Raw genomic sequence first — 16417 nt, 5'->3', positions numbered from 1 at the left:
GCATGCACGCACACACGCACGCACGCACACACGCACCAAAAATTACAAGTTTTTCTTTGGGCTTCTTTTTATTGATTTCAGCTGCACTAACATTCATTAAGCACTGCCATCACATCGTTGAGAGATTTTTTGTCAGTCAACAGCAAAGAGCAAATTCAGCATAAAAGCAATACTATACATCTATATACAATGTTCCCATCACACCCCAGTCGTATATACAGCTAAACATGGGTAAAAGGCCGATGAACAGAGCAAATAGTGTCAAAGTGAAGGAAAAAACCCAAGAAGGTAACACCCTGATATAACGTATGCTGGTGGTATCCTTGACAAGAGCTTTACTGTCTGTTCTGAAATGCTAAAGTAAGGATTACATACACTGTTCAGTTGAAGATGAAGACATTCAACATTAACAGACAAATAACTGCAAGTTTCTACCAACAAACTGTGTTGAAGAAATGTCATATTCAGAATCAAGGATGCCTCTTTACAATTAGACTCTGAACTGTTAGAGCTTAAACTTTCTTTCTGTCTGTCTCACATCTTCCTTCCCAGACAGCAATGGACAATAACTGAAAGAAATGGTCAAATTCACTCATTTACAAGAAAAACTGATATATTTGCAGAGAGGCTTTTCAGAAGCCCAGCTCAGAGCATTTGAAATTAGGCCAACAATACTTTCAAATTAAAATCCAAGATCCAAATGCTCTATCACGACATAAATGCAGCTTGTATTTCTTGCATGCTATTTGAGGCTGAGCAGCAGGTTTTGTTCAATCTGTACACACACAGCATGAATGAAATAAATTACATGAAGAGTGCACAACTGCATTTTAAATTTGTTCACTCATCCAAAGTGCTGACGTGTTTTAGTTTCAATTTTTACACCTCCTACTTCAAAAGGAAAGAAAATATACACTTACAGTACATTCCCCAGAAGGCCTCCTTTAAAAACAAGCGACAGGGACATCAGCAGAGAAGGTAGATCTGTGTATAATCTGTTCAAACATCCCAGACACCAAGGATCCCATGGAAAGACTTCTACGTGCTAACTTGAGAATAACACAAGCTGAAGTAGCGAGTGCAGCCTGACATTGAAGATATACTTCACAAATAACAGATATGAGCACAAACACCGACAAAAATGAGCTCAGATTAAGTTAAATTCTGGTTGCCATGATTACGCAGTGACTCTTTGGGTAAATGGTATATATACTGCTCAGCATTTCCCACTGACAGAACAGGAATCTACACGGAGCTGGCTAAACAGAATTTGACCAAATTTTACAAAAGGATTGTTATCTAGATGCTGTTTTTACACTTGATGTGTATATGTACATTCAGGTATCATCTCCTAACACCAGCTGATAAAGTGCTCTGAGTAACATCCTTCCACTAAATCCATTAAACACTTAACCTTTCAACCTTCGCCACTTATAATGGACTTAGGGCACCACACATCTGCTTACCTCTGAACACAGGAAAGTCATGTTTAAGTTTCAAATAACAAAGCTACTTGTCTGGGAATATTGATGAGATTCCATGAAGGTGACAGCATGAAGATATGACATCGTCCCACATGAGCACTTGTCAATTTACTCCTCTGATTCACTGCTCAACACCTGAGTCCAATCCTCCTTCCTTAATGCCTGAGCTCTTAAAATCTGACCCCTTCTCCGTTGCTTCCCCCGAGATTGTTGCCGTCCTTTCTGGTTTCATCTCGTCTCCAGGTTCTTTCCCTCCAAGACCAGCTGGATCTCTTTGGCATCCAGTGTTTCATACATGAGCAGAGCGTCTGCCAGGTTCTTGTGCTCCTTGGCGTGAGACTTCAGCAGGACTTTGGCACGCTCATAAGACTCCTGGAGACAGCAAGAGAAAAGACTGGTTAGATATATTGCTATAGAGCTGTATACAGAGCTGAGTGTTTTTCTTTTATGTGTAGTCATTTCAACAGGTGACACAGACCTTCAGTAACAGCCTGACTTCATGCTCCACAGCAGCTTGTGTCTCTGGGCTCTGTGATGTCATGTCAGTATAGGTCATCACACCCAGCTGGGAGACAAGGAGTCAAGTCAATACATTTACAAATGTTAACTTGCAACAAAAACTGAATATAATACGATCAGCCTTTCCTTTCTAAGTCCCTGTCAGGTCTGCCTACCTTCTCACACATTCCAAATCTGGTCACCATCATCTTAGCGATCTTGGTCGCACTGTCAAAGTCGCTTGATGCTCCTGTACAGGAAGAAATGACACATATATAACCAGTTATGTTGCCCTTTTAAATTTCAGCCAGCTGAACACATTACTTCCTGATGTAATAAATACCAAGATTTTCCCTATATGCTACCCTCTTAACTAAAACATTTTAGGACTCACTGGCCCTTTGGGGAACCGTTTCCTACCGGTTGTGATGTACTCGTGGCCAAATATAATCTCCTCTGCCACACGGCCGCCCATACTAACGTCCATCTGGGCCAGTAACTGAGAGCGAGTCTCACTCCAGCGATCATTCTCTGGGAGCATGGACACCTGGGAAGAAGAAGAAGACGGAAACAAGAGGAATGTTTGCATCAGAACTGGTGTCAAAGTTGGATATGCGCAGTTAAACTATGAGGTTTCAAAAGCTCTAGGTGTCTTACATGTCCCAGACTTGGGCCCCTGGGCATGATGGTAGCCTTGTTGATTGGCATGGCGTCTTTGGTGTAGTACGCTACAATTGCGTGGCCTGATTCGTGGTACGCTGTGATGAGCTTGTTCTTCTTGTCTATTTCTGCACTCCTCCTCTCAGGGCCTTGAAGAAGAGACAAGAATGAATGAGGTGATTTCATCCAGAGAAGAACCAGAAGGGTCAAGAAAGATTAAAAAAGAAGAAAATGAGGAGAGGGATCGCTAACAAAGCTTTTCTCACCCATGAGGATTTTGTCTTTTGCAAACTCCAACTCCTTCAAAGTGACCATGTCTTTGCCATCAACTGCTGCCTTCAGGGCGGCCTGATTGACCAGATTTTCTAGGTCAGCGCCGGAGAAGCCCACTGTGCCTCGAGCAATAATACTGGCCTCAATAGCTGCACAGCAAAGCACAGCAAAATGCAAATATTCTTAAAAGATTCAGCCTCTGTAGTTCAAATACCGTGAACTACATTTGAGATAAGTCAACTATATTTTGGCTCGTTTCAGACCTGGATCCATTTTAATCTTCTTCAGGTACCAGTTGAGGATCTCTGTGCGTCCTTTCACGTCTGGTTTGGGGACAGTCACCTGCATGTCAAATCGTCCGGGGCGGATCAGGGCACTGAAAGGATCGACCAGCTTGTTAGTAAAAATGCTGATACTGTGTCAGCACATAACTCTGACACACAACCTCAAAGCTGTAGTTCATTCTTCATCATTGAAAAGAACTGCTGTGACTCTGAAGGTTGTAAACCTTGACATTTCTAAATGTGCATTGTAAGCTTTGACATTTTGCAGGAGACACAGAGGTAAACGTACTTATCCAAAGCCTCTGGGAAGTTTGTTGCTCCAATGATGATCACACCTTCATTTGGTTTAAACCTACAAAGTAATATCACATGAGGCAAGTCACTTTCTGCAACGCAGCAACTTTCCTGTCTTTTTGGATCTATTGTTTTTTGCTACATTTTCCATCACAGAAAACTTCTGCATTGTGCCACAATGCAGCACTTTATTTATTCTTGTGTTGACCAACACTGCTCTGTATGCACTTATGATTAAAGACTGGTCTTTACAATCTGTAGTCGTATAAGATATAAGATATAACACATAATCTAAAACGTAAAAATGCAACTGATCATTTTAGAGATTACCCGTCCATCTCAGCAAGCAGCTGGTTGATAGTCTGTCTGGAGTAAGGGTGCATGGGAGACTCGATCCTTTTCCCACCCACACTGTCCAGCTCATCAATGAAGATCACACAGGGAGCATTGGCTTTACCTTCCCCTGGAAAAAACATAAACATATGGACTACAATATTGAACACAATTATAATTACTGTTTTTTCAATCATGAAGCCATTATATTAGGAGTCAACTTTAACCATTCAACTGGCCTTTAAGGAAGGAAAAGGAAAAGGGAGATGACAGATGATGATTAAAAAAAAAAAAAAAAACCCACGGAAAAGGTTCCTGATGCGACTGGCTCCCACTCCAACAAACATCTCATCAAACTCTGACCCAGAGGCGTAGTAGAACGGCACATCTGCCTCTCCGGCCACCGCTCTGGCCAGCAGGGTCTTACCAGTCCCAGGAGGACCGACCAGTAGAACACCTGAAATACAGAGAGGCAAGGATGAGGAAAAAGAGTGATACAAAAACAGAGCCCTGAGTAGTATTGTGCCATCACCATGAGCTGAAAAGGTATTATACTATACCTAGTATAGTACATACACATATATATATGTGTACAAGTGGAGAAAAGATCTTCATGTAGCTTTAAACACACTGAGAGACTGTCCTACCTTTTGGCAGTTTTCCTCCCAGTGCTGTGAACTTCTGTGGGTTTTTCAGGAACTCCACCACGTCCTGCAGCTCGTTCTTAGCTTCTTCTACCCCTTTGACGTGCTCAAATGTCACGTTTTTCATCTGGACAGGATCTACTGCCGAATCCAGGCCTGATGTGGTTCGGAACCGCACTGTCCAAAATGGTTAGATTAAAGTTCGAAATCACACTGCATGGCATGGTTAATGAACACACACACACACAGCCTGTTAGTAAGCGTAGCTACTACATCTAATATAGCTACATATAATATTAGTGCTTCAATACTGCAAGTTAGAATTTGTTGTCTGCAAAAAATCTGAAAATGTTTTTTTTTCTGTTCTATCAAATTTTTTAAATAAGCATAAATTAATAAAGCAGGCAAATGCTGAGTTATTGTTATTTACATTAATATTTTAATATATTAAATTATTAACATATTGGAAGTGATTTCAAGTGACATGTAATTAAAAAAACAGAGGAGAAAAGGAGCCTTTACCCGATAGGAAGGGGGTTTTGGAGATGCCATAGAGCCCAACAAGAAGCAGCACCAGCAGGATGAGACGAGTCCTCCTGAGAGAGTCTGAACAGTGGGGAAAATTACAGGGAAACGATACATCAATATCGTTTAATTATGGTAACTTGTGCACTAAAATTGATTAGTTGTTCCACTTGCCTTGTGTGCGTTGTGTCAAGGCTTGAGCTTTCAGGAAACCTTCAGCGAAGCCCCTTTTGAAAGCATCCTGTTGTCCATCAGGTATGTTCTTGTTCTTCAACAGGCTGTCTAGACTCTCCACTTCAACCCCCTTGTCACGTGAAAGGAAACCCTGTATCATGAGGCAAGATAGCTCAGATGCTTTCACAGAGCCAGAATACTCCTTCACTTATAACACACCTTTATTAGGTACCTTTAGAAGGTACTGGACAAGCTTTGTAGGCATGAACACTAGCCAACACAGCTGCATAACTGTTAACATTAGCCAACCAAAGTAAGAAAAACATACCGTCTATTTCGGTCATGAAATTATCTGTCTTTTTCTGACACAGGCTAGGCAGAGCACCAGTTTCCAACTACTCCTCCATTTTTCTTGTGTGCAGAAAATCTAACATGCTTAAGGATCTGCCTGAGCATGTTAAGCATGTGAACGTCTCTGAAGTACCTACTTTCATAAAAGATGGTGTGAACCCCTCAGATTCCACTGGGCGGTCGAAGCCTGGTTGCAGTCGTCTGTTTTTGTTCCTTAAGGTTTTGAAGCCTCTGCTCTGGACCAACACTTGAAAAAAACAGTAAGTATAGGATGTTAAAGTAGTTTAAAAACCAACCATATTTCCACAGCATATAACTTCATTGGATTAGCATAACGATTATAAATGTACATATTGTTACAAGTAAATGTGCAGCATATATGTTAAATAGGAAACATACATAACATTGACAGTTAACTGCATGCAATGCTATGGATCAGTGACAGATTATTACATCATTTATAAATGTTTCTAATCCATAGTTACCTGGCCAGTGTTGTAACTCTGTGCACACTGACTGAAGAGGTGATGGTTGCTGCCTGGGAAAAACTTGGCCAGACATTGGCATGGGACCACATGAGAACCCTGGGAAGAGAAGAAAAGTGCTGTGCATATTACACATCCATACGAAATGAATACATAGTTAACTGAGTTTACTTCAGGTAAAAGGGGTAGCAATGACCCTTGGCTTTAAGTCACGAAGAAGCTAAACTGATCACGAGAGATGAGATGCATTAGAGGGTCCAAAGAATGGTCTGCTGAATTCCTTTATCAATGATAACTGGGAGTGTTAGGGGTTTAGAGGTTTCGAGAGATGGCTAGTCTCTGCAACACATATTGTGTTTAGTGACCAAGAGGCATCCAGCATTCACAAGTAACAGTGAGATGTAAACAGCAGTTACACCAAGCTTGATCAAAGCGAGCACCAGTTTAACTGATATGAGGTAAAGCATGGGGGATTTTTTTTCTAACCAAAATACGAATTCTCACCGTGCTTGTTGTAGAAAAAGGAGTGTGCAGAAAGGTGAGAGGTTCTCCAGGCTGTCTGACCGCCCAGTGGAAGTGGCGCCTCCTGTGTGCTCAAGCGTGGTAACACACAGTTCACAAGCTCATCCAGCTGCTGTGTTCCCAGGTCTGATAATCCAAGCTCCCGCAGGTTCCACATGGACTGCACACAAGTACATTACAGAAATGTGCGTTTTACTCCTTGCAAAGCTGTAGTCAGTGACCACTCTACAGGTCCACCTGTACAATCTAATGGAATACTACTGTTCTGCTATAAAAATTACCTTCAGTTTGTTTGACACTGCCACTGATATGTTGATCAAATTATAGATTTCAGCACTGAGGCCAAAGCAAGCGGTGGTGTTCAATTAATCACTCAATCAATCAGACTTTATGAGCATTGAACTTTTCATACAAACAATGTAACAGTGCTATGTGTTATAAAGACCTCTCAATACAATGTAGTTCATTACAGCACCATCTCTATGACCTCAGCAATAAACACATAACTGCATTTATAGATTTCAGATTTCATTATAAACTTCATAAACATAAAATTTATGGCAGAGTTGTTGTATTGAATCGTAACATACTGGGCAGGTGAACCCTAATGAAGTGGCCACTGCATGAATTTTACAACAGGTCTCTGTGACACATGTGGTGCAGGGTAAGGAAGTGTGAAAACAAACAAGTGTATCATTGCATTGTGTTTGATCTGCAACTGCAGATTTTCTCCTACTGATCCGTACCTCCGTGCATTGTAGTTCTGAGTCTGAGGCATGCTCTGTGTGCTTTCTAGACATGCTGCTGGCACTGCTGCTGCTTCCCACTGAGCTCTTCAGAGAGTGGAGGACGTTGATGAGGTGGCTGAGAGGTACAGTCACCTGTGATCGAACAGTGAGTGAAGTTACACATTTGAATATCAAATAGTGACAACTACCATATATGTCGCAATTTTCATCAAAATCCCTAGTTGTCAGGTAGCCTGACATGAAGCTACCACAGACTAACAGAAACCAACGGAAAAAGTACACCCGCTAATTGCTGTTACAAAGTCTTCATGATCTAAATGAAGCTCATGATCTTGCACTAAATAAAAGGAAAGAAGCCAGACATTTCTCATGTCTCTACAGAAAAGTTGTTTAAACAGCTGATTTCTTAGAAAATACAAGGTATCAGTAGTAAAACATGTCTCTCATTGACGCAGTTTCCCAGCTGGCAGCTAAGGACACACTGGACACTCAACTGAGCACTGTCGGTTAAACTGTCAGCTCCTCTCAACTCAACGGCCCACACACCAGGATAAACGTCTCTGTTAAATTACAGGTAGGACGTGAAGGTAAACGTGTTTCAGACCGTTAAATGGAAAGGAAAGGTCGACAACAACCTCGCTCACAAGAGAACAAGCTAAGGTTAACTTAGCTTGCTAGCAGGCTGAGCTGAACGGGGTAGAACCAAAACAATAACAATGCTAACATTAGCTTGGCCTTAAGTTTCTTGATTTCTTACCTGTGGTTGGACCGTCATCGACAAGGAAAACATCTTTAATTCTCTCGAGAAGCTAAGCAAGTTACACCACTGCCCCTGAGTGTTAAAGGCCCGTGTTTCTTTCACTTTAACTTTCTGTCGCAGGCACAGCTAGTCCAACTGCGAACTTCAGCGGTCCGCTGACAGCCGAAGATAAACCGGATATGACCTCTACAGTTGCAACAACCTTTGCATCCCTGTCGAAATCTGTTCTCCCTTTTCTGGACTGACTTAGGTTCCGTTTATTTAGTTCATTGTGAAATAACAGCAATATTACTTTGCTTACTTACAGTAGTTTAAAATCTAATAAATATGACATCGTCTTACAACTTACAACTTAGATTTTCCCGCTAACATCCCTTTACACGAGCACTGACCATCAGAAATCATCACAATAAATGTGTTTGTTCCAAGAATGTATTTATTGCATGTCAAATTTGCTTCATAATATACTGATGTTTTACAACCGTATATTTGAAAGCACTCTAACCCATTCTTCTTCATTTTCACCAAACAGTTGACAAGAAACAAGGATGATTATATATAGATATATGGATTGTCTGTACTTTGTATTTAACTTTTTTTTTTTTTTTTTTTTTTTTTTTTTTTTTTAGTTTGTTTTGCAAAAGTCTGATCTTTGATGCCATTGCACTCAAGCTATAAAATAAACATTCATCTTTACACATAAATAACCTTATTTTTTTTACCTTAAATATCTATTTGGTCTTAAAGGAAATGCTCCATAAATATTTCTACATTTCAGACCATCAATATAAAAGGCTGATGTCTTTAACTATCAGGAAAAAAACATTATTTGACAAAAAGTATGAAAATAAAATTAAATAAACAATGGAACGTACAACAAATAAAATAAAACTCTTATCACTTAAGGTTGACAGCTAATATATGATTAGGAATTTATTTCCAGTAAAAGCTGACTTTCTTATATGGGTATTATGTTTAGATTGACTTGTGGTGTGGTGATCTGTGAGACATGTCATAAATATGACCACCTAATGCTAAGCTAACTATAACAATGAAAATGTGCCTGCATTTATAATGCATTAATTCTCCCTTACTTAAAACCCTACACGGTGTCCATGAAGTCAAAATGCTACACTATACTGCAGAGTCTCCCTTTGAACGCCTGTCTAACCACTCACTCATTTAAAGCAGACTTTCCATTTCTACTGGCGTCGAATTACATTGTTTGTGTTGGTAACTTATAAAAGCCACAAAGCAACAAAACAAGCAACAACTTCATCCCAGGTTCATGTTCTTTGAGTGATGCTGAAGGCTCTCAGACAATTCAGGGGATTTTTCTATGGGGAGAAAAGGTGACACAGAGTTGTAATTGTCTGTGGTGTGGTCATAAAGAAAAAATAAAATAATCGGTGATATTAGAGAATTTTGTTTACCTTCTCTTCCTCTGTAAGTAAAGCTGGACAAGCCAATGGGCAATCAGAGGCCAAAGTGCAGTCAACACCACTGTGAGTGGAGAGAAGTCAAAAGGCCACCAGGACGGTCTCAGGATCTATAAAAACAGGACTTGCATTACTGCATTTGCATTTATTTCCTGATTAGCAACTAATTGGTCAGAAATTTGCATAAAAATCGAATTTTTGGAAAATTCTTTTAAAAGGACCTTTCGTGCTACAGGTAAGGAGTCCTCCTGCCTTGGTGAAGATGATCTTGACTGAAAATACAGAAATCCATCAATAAATATCTAATAAATATTCACAGAGATATTTTAATACAGAGGTGCCTAAATCAGCAGCTGGTGTGATGTCTCGATCACCATCAGTCTATATAAGGGGTCAGACCCCCCTGGTCTTATCGTATTACCTGTGATACGTTGAGCATCTCCAGAGTGTGCAGCCTGTGCAGCACATTGGCCATGTCGCGCTGCAGCCTCAGCAGAGCCGTAGCTATTTGCTCATTGATGTTTCCCCTGGAAGCACTGACAGGATGTCTGCTCTGTGACACACAACGGCTGGCAGCATCTGCACTGACACACCACTGAGAGCTACAGGTAACCCTTGGCGACTGACAACCTGAAACTGGAGTCAGATTGTGACAGATTAATGCTACAACATGCAACTTATCTGGCGCCGCAAAGGCTTAGGAGAGTGAACAAAGCACACATCTCTGGAGGAAGGTAAAGTAGGGATACAGAGTCAGAGTAGTCTCACCTCTCCCTCTTCTTGACAAGGAGCTGTTGTGTTGGCTTGTACTAATCCCGTCTTTAAAGTAGGGATCTCTTGTTAGTACTTGATCCTCTCCTCCATTCGGGGTAGTGTTGCTCTCAAACCAAAGATCATTTTGCTTCACTGAGGCAGCTCCTGATCCAGGTGGCTGAACCTTCGATGTAGACACCCGCTTGTAGGAGAAAAACGATAGTCAACCACAAACTGAATAGCCACTGAAAGGACAGACCACCTTAAATTGATGTCTGACTTTATAACTCTTCATGACTTTCTTTCTAGCATGTTGTTTAAGGGACACCACACCTCTTCCATGGCGAGATGCTCCATTGAGTCACAGAATTCCTCATTATCTGAGTCTGTGGATCGATGGTTCTTCTCTGGAACAGCATCAATGTGATCTGATTGGTGCAAAACACAGCACTCAAACATTTATTTATCACTATTTAGGTGTGCAACAGAGAGTGATGCTTTGTAAGTAACAGCTGTATGCTTTACCCTAAGGACTATATAGTAGGAGTTTTTTGGTTTACAGCTCATTTTACATTCCTTTTCTCAATCTTTTCTATTATGTGTTCTAACATTTGATGTTGCGACATTCTACATTTTCCACAGGCACAACTTATAACATTATTCCTGCATACTTATGATTTTACAGAATAATAATCATCATCAAACACACTCTTTTTGCATTGATATATAATCTTACCACTCAGGTGTCCATTAAAGTGCATGTACGGGTTATACTGCACACTGGGCGCTATGGAACAGGCCAGTTCCTCCTCCTCCACCTCACTGTTGAGGGAGCTGTGTGTCCCGTTGGTGAAGGAGGACATGCTGGGCTCCATGCTGCTGCTGGACCCTCTGGTGTCAGACCTCCACCTCTTGTCCTCCACCATCAGCAGCCTTGGATCAGTAGTCCAGACTGAGCCGAGGCGAGAAAACACGAGAGAGTATGACAAAGGATTACAAAAGAGGGCAGTTCTCTTTGTGTATCCATATCTCACCCTGGACGTAGTTAGAGCAAATGACTTTTTTCTTTATCTCATTGAAATACTGTTCTCATTTATATGAATATATTCAGAAAGAAACCATATCACACTCAGTGACTTTCAATGGAAACTATACACGTCTTGAATCCTTCAAATGAACTCAGGGGTGTCAGAAAACAGTGAAAATTCTATTCATAAAGACAAAAAGCAACTGTGTGCTGACTGGTCTTTAGTAACTTGTAATATACTGTTGGAGTTTATAAGCAACTAAAGGACACAATACAAATACACAAGCAGTTGCTCTCCTTTCCTTTTAACCTAAAAATAAACAGGCAAAAAAATGAGGAAATTAAGAGAAAATAGTGCATGCACACCAGTAATGCACAGAAATGAGAGTGTGTACATATAGTAAATAATTCACCTGTCCACAGAAAAACAAATCTTTCTTTCGAGTGTATTTTAGGTAACAAACAGGTCACAAATACTGTATATAAGTAACTTCCAAAAACAATTGGGCACTGTGATCTTTAACAACTGACACAGGAATAAATTGTGTATTTGTTAGCTGCCTGGCTGGTGTTGCTTTCACCTTGTGAGTCATCATGGCCAAATGTGGTCCTGGAGACACCTACTGTGGCAGGAACTACCACAGAGGCTAGTCTGAGTACTTTACAGGCAAGTAGTTGAGATCAAAATGAAGATGGGTGTGGTCAGACCCCTGGCTGCTGAGTGTCATGTTGACAGGCTCTGCGGCCGGTGTAATCCCATTGCAAGGTAGTCTTTAGTTAGGGACTATTTTTAGCTGCAGATTGATACACATTTGGTGCACTGGTGAGTATTTACAGCAGAACTGTTGACGGTAGTGCCCATGTTCATGGTAACGAAGAGACATGTCATCCAGTACAATGGTGCACATCAGTGATGCGTGTTTGGACAACAGTGGAGCACTATGACACAGAAGGATGGAAAGTATAAACACAGTATTGCATTGGTATTTTCATTTGTTTACTTTAAGAACAGACCATCTTACAATGAGATCAAACCTGGCGCGACGCCTGTCAACATGTCGAGGATCTGACCCAGTACCCATTAGTGTACTATTAAAGGATTACTCAGCACTCATGGCTCGGACCACACCCATCTTCGGACTCTGCCTTCGTTTTGAACTCAACTACACACCTGTAACGTTTTGTGACTGCATCTTGCACCGGTTGTGACACTTTTGACAAAAATCTGTCCACAGACAGACATACTGTCAAAATACTGAAAAAGTACAGAAGACAGCCTCCGTGGTAGCCGAGGTAACAGTGGGTGTGTCCAGGACTCACAGACCTAGCTGGTAAATGTAGGATATGAACTCGGTGCCCTATGGCGGTTTAGTGTGTGTAACTACTACAACACAGCACACACAACTCCACAGCAAAAACACAGCTAACTACAACTACTGATGGTACCTTTTTCCTCCTCCTCTTCATCTTCTGTATTATCTTCTTCATCCCCATTCTCCTCTTCCTCACTTCCCCTCCAATCACTACTTTCCTCTTTTCTTTCGATTTCACTATTGTCTTTACTTCCCTCTTCCTCCTCGCTACCGACACTTACGCCATGAACACTGTCTTTTTCTTGAAGGTTTTGTATATCATCCCACAGATCCCCATAGCCTGAACAGTGAGGGAAACACTCTTGATTAAGTCTTTATCAAAGAATATGTTGCACCATCTACATCTACATAAAGCAAACACACACACTTGACAGACTATTTCTAAATTCACAGGTTTGTCTCACTACTATACCACAAAGTGCAAATAATGACATAAGCCAACAAAGCGACACACTGACTAACCACTGAACAAGCCTCACAGCACATATATGACAGATTGCACAGGAAATGTTCACCCAGCACAGTTCCTGCAGTGTATTTGCATTACTCTAAATTCAGCCTAGAATGATGCCCTTGATCAGTCAAATGAAACGCTAATGAAAGCAACGCAATTAAATTAAAATAAGCGTATTCAGTCTGGGACCACAAAGAGCTATCTATCAACTCTAAAGCTACAGTGAAAACCACAAGACTTGCCTTCCATTGTTGGCTTCTTCAATGCTTTGACCAGCTCATCTAGTGATGAAAAGACATGTAAGACAGGCTTAGGCTCAGAAAAATAAATCTCTGTGACTGAGAAAGAGACATCAGCAGCAGTACGACACCCCACATGAGCAGCAGTGGCCTCCTTGGAGTGTATTCTTTTTTTCTTTTCCTTTGATATGCCTCCAAGTGCGGAGTTATTATTGGCATCTCTGATCGTGTACATTACCTGCATGTTTTGCAAAAGGCCTGGTGAAGGGCCTCCTCTCCACTTCACTTTCTTCAGCTTCCTCTTCTTCTCCGTCGACTTCAGTGTAGAAGTTGCCTAGCTTCTGCACCAGGTCGGTCACCTCATCTGAGATCGGGATGGTCTCCAAAATCTGACAGCAAATAATCAAGTTTATGCCGAAAGCGATTAGGAGAATATGGCACATGCGCTTTGCACTTGCTTTTGTATAAATAGATGTGGCAAGACTGTCAACAAATCACAGGGAATCAAGTTAATTAGATGTGATTATATATTGCAAAGGCTGTGTGAGTTTTGGTTGGACCAGTTAAAGAGATGGTAACTGGGGGAAGTGAATGTTATCAGCAGTGAAAAATGAGTAATGATATTTGCAGAAGCAGTCTCTGGTCAAACACATACAATAAATCAATTAGTTTTTATCAACAAGACTGCAAGTCCGAAGTCATGCTAGCAGCTGCTGCTGTTTATGTTGATATTTAGCAGGTATGATGTCTTAGTTTAGCATTTAGCATGCTAACATTTTCTTATTAGAGCTAAAGCACAGTGCAGCTGGGGAAGATGGGAATGTGATTGTTTTTGCAGGTATTTGGTCACAAGTAATGGACACATTACTGTGAAGAGAGATGCCCGTGTGTTTATTATTATTCATGCTCCTTCTATTCGGCCTTAGTTTTCCCTGAAAGGACTTACCAGCTGGATGTCCTCAACATAATTCTTCATGGCTTCCTCCTTTGTCATATTTCCTAAAGAGCTCCACGCATCCCTGGCAACACAAAGTCATAGTTCAACACTTGGACACTGACAAGAAAGCGATCATTGAATAACTGAAAGTATGCAGTTAGAGAGGAAGTAAGTGATGCAGAAATCTCACCCTACTTCATCTATTCTGCAGGATTTCCCATTGGATATACCAGCTGTGCTGTGCAGTAATATCTGGTTGTTATTGACATAAATTGTGGATTTGGAGGCATTAAGTGATTCTGCCTTTGAGCTGTTGTATGGATAGCATGGATATTTTTTCTGTCTGTCTCCTATGCTGCCATTAACCATAACTAACATTTAATTGTGTAATATAACAATTACATATGTATGAAGACAACACACAATAAACACTTACCATTTAGCTTTTCCACGAGTGTCCCAGAAGCCGCTCGGTCTGGGGATGTTGCAGGGCCCCAAGGTGGCCTGCTTATAGTAACTATAGAACATCAGCATCATGTCATCAGACGGCTGGAAAGGACCTGTGAAAAGGAGAAAGCTGATTAGAAAGGGTTTTACTCTTGTGTTACATCACAGTTGGTTTTATTTTCTACAAAACACACATGTGGAGGGCAGCTCCAGAATGCAATAGAATTGCAATAAAATTGTTACACTGAGACACACGTGAGCTCCAGCAGTTGTTATTAGACCGGAGAAATGACTGATTCACTTAATCAGCTCTTATCCTCACAGCAGCTTTATCAATGGAGGGTCAGCTAGTAGTGACAGCTCTGCATGTAGGTCAATCACCTAGAGTGTTTACACACCAACAACAAGCACAGACTTCACACTGTGCAGCACATAACCTAAGACTTAAGTCCAACCTCTTTCATTCATAGTCTAGGACAGAGTAGAAGAGAAAGTTATCACCTTCTTCAGGCAAACTCCGCATCACTTTAACTGCAGCGGCGAATTTCGCCTCGAGGCTGTGTTTGTCCTCCTGCGCCATGCTGAGCCCCAGTAAGGATGACATGAAGGAGTCCTCACATCTTCAACGTGGATTTGAGGCAATTAATGGACAAATCAAATGCATTTCAGAAAGTGTTCAGTAAGGGACATTTCAACATAATTTGGTCATCACTGCAGCTAGTTGCCACTTGTCTTATCTATGGAGGCAGACTGTTTAATCTAGGTGATATTAAATAATCAGCTCGCGTCGGTTCAGCGGTAACACACTACGCTGTTTATCAGAAGTGCCTCCTCTATGGTTGATTTATTAGAGACTCACCATAAAGTTCATATTCGCCGGTGCAATAATTACTTCATTAGCCCGGTGTCTGTCTGCAATATGCAGCAGAAAGCCAATCTTGACTCCAGCCAAGGATGAGCCAAACAGCCAACGTCTGAGCACTGAATATAACTGGGAAATGTAGTTTTTGTCGTTAAAACGTGGAGAGTGGTGGCTTGACAATGAAGGCTTTACTCCTCCAAGTCCCAGAAACCCCTCTCAGTGGGGATTTAAGCAGCGGTGATGTATGGGAAATGTAGTGTCATTAGGTCATTAGGTATATATCAAAATAACACTGAAGTGAAGTGCAGGCTTTATACAAATTCTCCTTTTAAAAATGTTGAGACATATCAAAACGGTATTGGGACTAATGTATGTCTCTTTTTATGGTTTTTGTTATTTCATATAGCATCAAATATTTAATGCATCCTTGTAAACATGAAATGATTTCCATCATTTTTATACGCTAGTTTTTGTTTGTGTATTTGTTTGTTTGTTTGTTCTTTAATGTATCTGGGCAGCTACCTCTGTGATGAAATTGGTCTATTATTAAGATTTAGTCTAGGCACAACTATGATTCTGATGAGTCATTAAACTATGGAATCGTTTCAATAAAAGGGCAAAAATACAGTGGAATATCTATAATTGTATCAGGTTTAGGTTACTATTCTGTTCTGTTATGTGCTGAGTGGTCAGATCATGTCAAATTTAGTCTCACCTTTATAGATGGTCATTTGTGCCCTATAAAATCTTATTTTTCGACTGACATATTTTATTTTAAAACGTTACATGTTTTATATTTTATTTGTGCGTTTTGTGTATTTTAATGGAAAAGGAGTACAAAATATTTCAC

The 16417-nt window shown here is 40.7% G+C and overlaps 2 protein-coding genes across 4 annotated transcripts; both read right to left on the bottom strand.

Moving 5' to 3' along the window:
* Positions 1-55: 55 nt before the first annotated feature.
* LOC111229114 (ATP-dependent zinc metalloprotease YME1L1-like) lies at positions 56-8216 on the bottom strand. Of its 2 annotated transcripts, none has more exons than XM_022755302.1 (18): positions 8034-8216; positions 7274-7408; positions 6510-6687; positions 6006-6104; positions 5658-5767; positions 5170-5320; positions 4993-5076; positions 4474-4626; positions 4131-4283; positions 3824-3956; positions 3489-3551; positions 3179-3291; positions 2909-3064; positions 2640-2791; positions 2403-2529; positions 2159-2232; positions 1963-2049; positions 56-1856 (listed from the first exon to the last, which is right to left on the bottom strand). In XM_022755302.1, exons 1-18 carry the CDS (start codon positions 8064-8066, stop codon positions 1713-1715), a joined length of 2145 nt encoding a protein of 714 aa, XP_022611023.1. In that variant the 5' UTR covers positions 8067-8216; the 3' UTR covers positions 56-1712. The 2 variants fall into 2 exon arrangements, with proteins under 2 accessions (XP_022611023.1, XP_022611022.1); XM_022755301.1 differs by having other exon boundaries at positions 4474-4647; positions 8034-8215.
* A 692-nt stretch (positions 8217-8908) lies between these two features.
* Positions 8909-15637, bottom strand: LOC111229027 (acyl-CoA-binding domain-containing protein 5-B-like). 2 transcript variants are annotated; one of them, XM_022755177.1, is made up of 14 exons: positions 15565-15637; positions 15207-15325; positions 14695-14818; positions 14268-14340; positions 13560-13710; positions 13325-13363; positions 12702-12908; positions 10965-11180; positions 10562-10656; positions 10244-10430; positions 9897-10111; positions 9697-9747; positions 9470-9585; positions 8909-9373 (listed from the first exon to the last, which is right to left on the bottom strand). In XM_022755177.1, the coding sequence occupies exons 2-14, from the start codon at positions 15307-15309 to the stop codon at positions 9361-9363; spliced, it is 1590 nt and encodes a 529-aa protein (XP_022610898.1). In that variant the 5' UTR covers positions 15310-15325; positions 15565-15637; the 3' UTR covers positions 8909-9360. The 2 variants fall into 2 exon arrangements, with proteins under 2 accessions (XP_022610898.1, XP_022610899.1); XM_022755178.1 differs by lacking the exons at positions 12702-12908; positions 13325-13363.
* Positions 15638-16417: the final 780 nt, after the last annotated feature.

Source organism: Seriola dumerili, unplaced genomic scaffold (assembly GCF_002260705.1).
Source record: "Seriola dumerili isolate Sdu_G_001 unplaced genomic scaffold, Sdu_1.0 BDQW01000226.1, whole genome shotgun sequence".
In the NCBI taxonomy this organism is placed as follows: domain Eukaryota; kingdom Metazoa; phylum Chordata; class Actinopteri; order Carangiformes; family Carangidae; genus Seriola; species Seriola dumerili.
The sequence above is the reverse complement of the archived record's forward strand: the minus strand, read 5'-3'. Positions and strand labels throughout refer to the sequence as shown.

What these genes read in the sequence shown, in the direction of transcription:
- LOC111229027 (XM_022755177.1), bottom strand. Translation starts at nt 15,309, where the DNA reads ATGTCATCCTTACTGGGGCTCAGCATGGCGCAGGAGGACAAACACAGC. An exon ending in GCCTTTTGCAAAACATGCAG is followed by an intron (nt 13,364 to 13,559) that starts GTAATGTACACG and finishes TTTCATCACTAG; the next exon opens with ATGAGCTGGTCAAAGCATTG. An exon ending in CTTTAATGGACACCTGAGTG is followed by an intron (nt 10,657 to 10,964) that starts GTAAGATTATAT and finishes TGCACCAATCAG; the next exon opens with ATCACATTGATGCTGTTCCA.
- LOC111229114 (XM_022755301.1), bottom strand. Translation starts at nt 8,066, where the DNA reads ATGTTTTCCTTGTCGATGACGGTCCAACCACAG. An exon ending in CTTGACACAACGCACACAAG is followed by an intron (nt 5,077 to 5,169) that starts GCAAGTGGAACA and finishes CCCACTGTTCAG; the next exon opens with ACTCTCTCAGGAGGACTCGT. An exon ending in GATTTGGAATGTGTGAGAAG is followed by an intron (nt 2,050 to 2,158) that starts GTAGGCAGACCT and finishes CTTGTCTCCCAG; the next exon opens with CTGGGTGTGATGACCTATAC.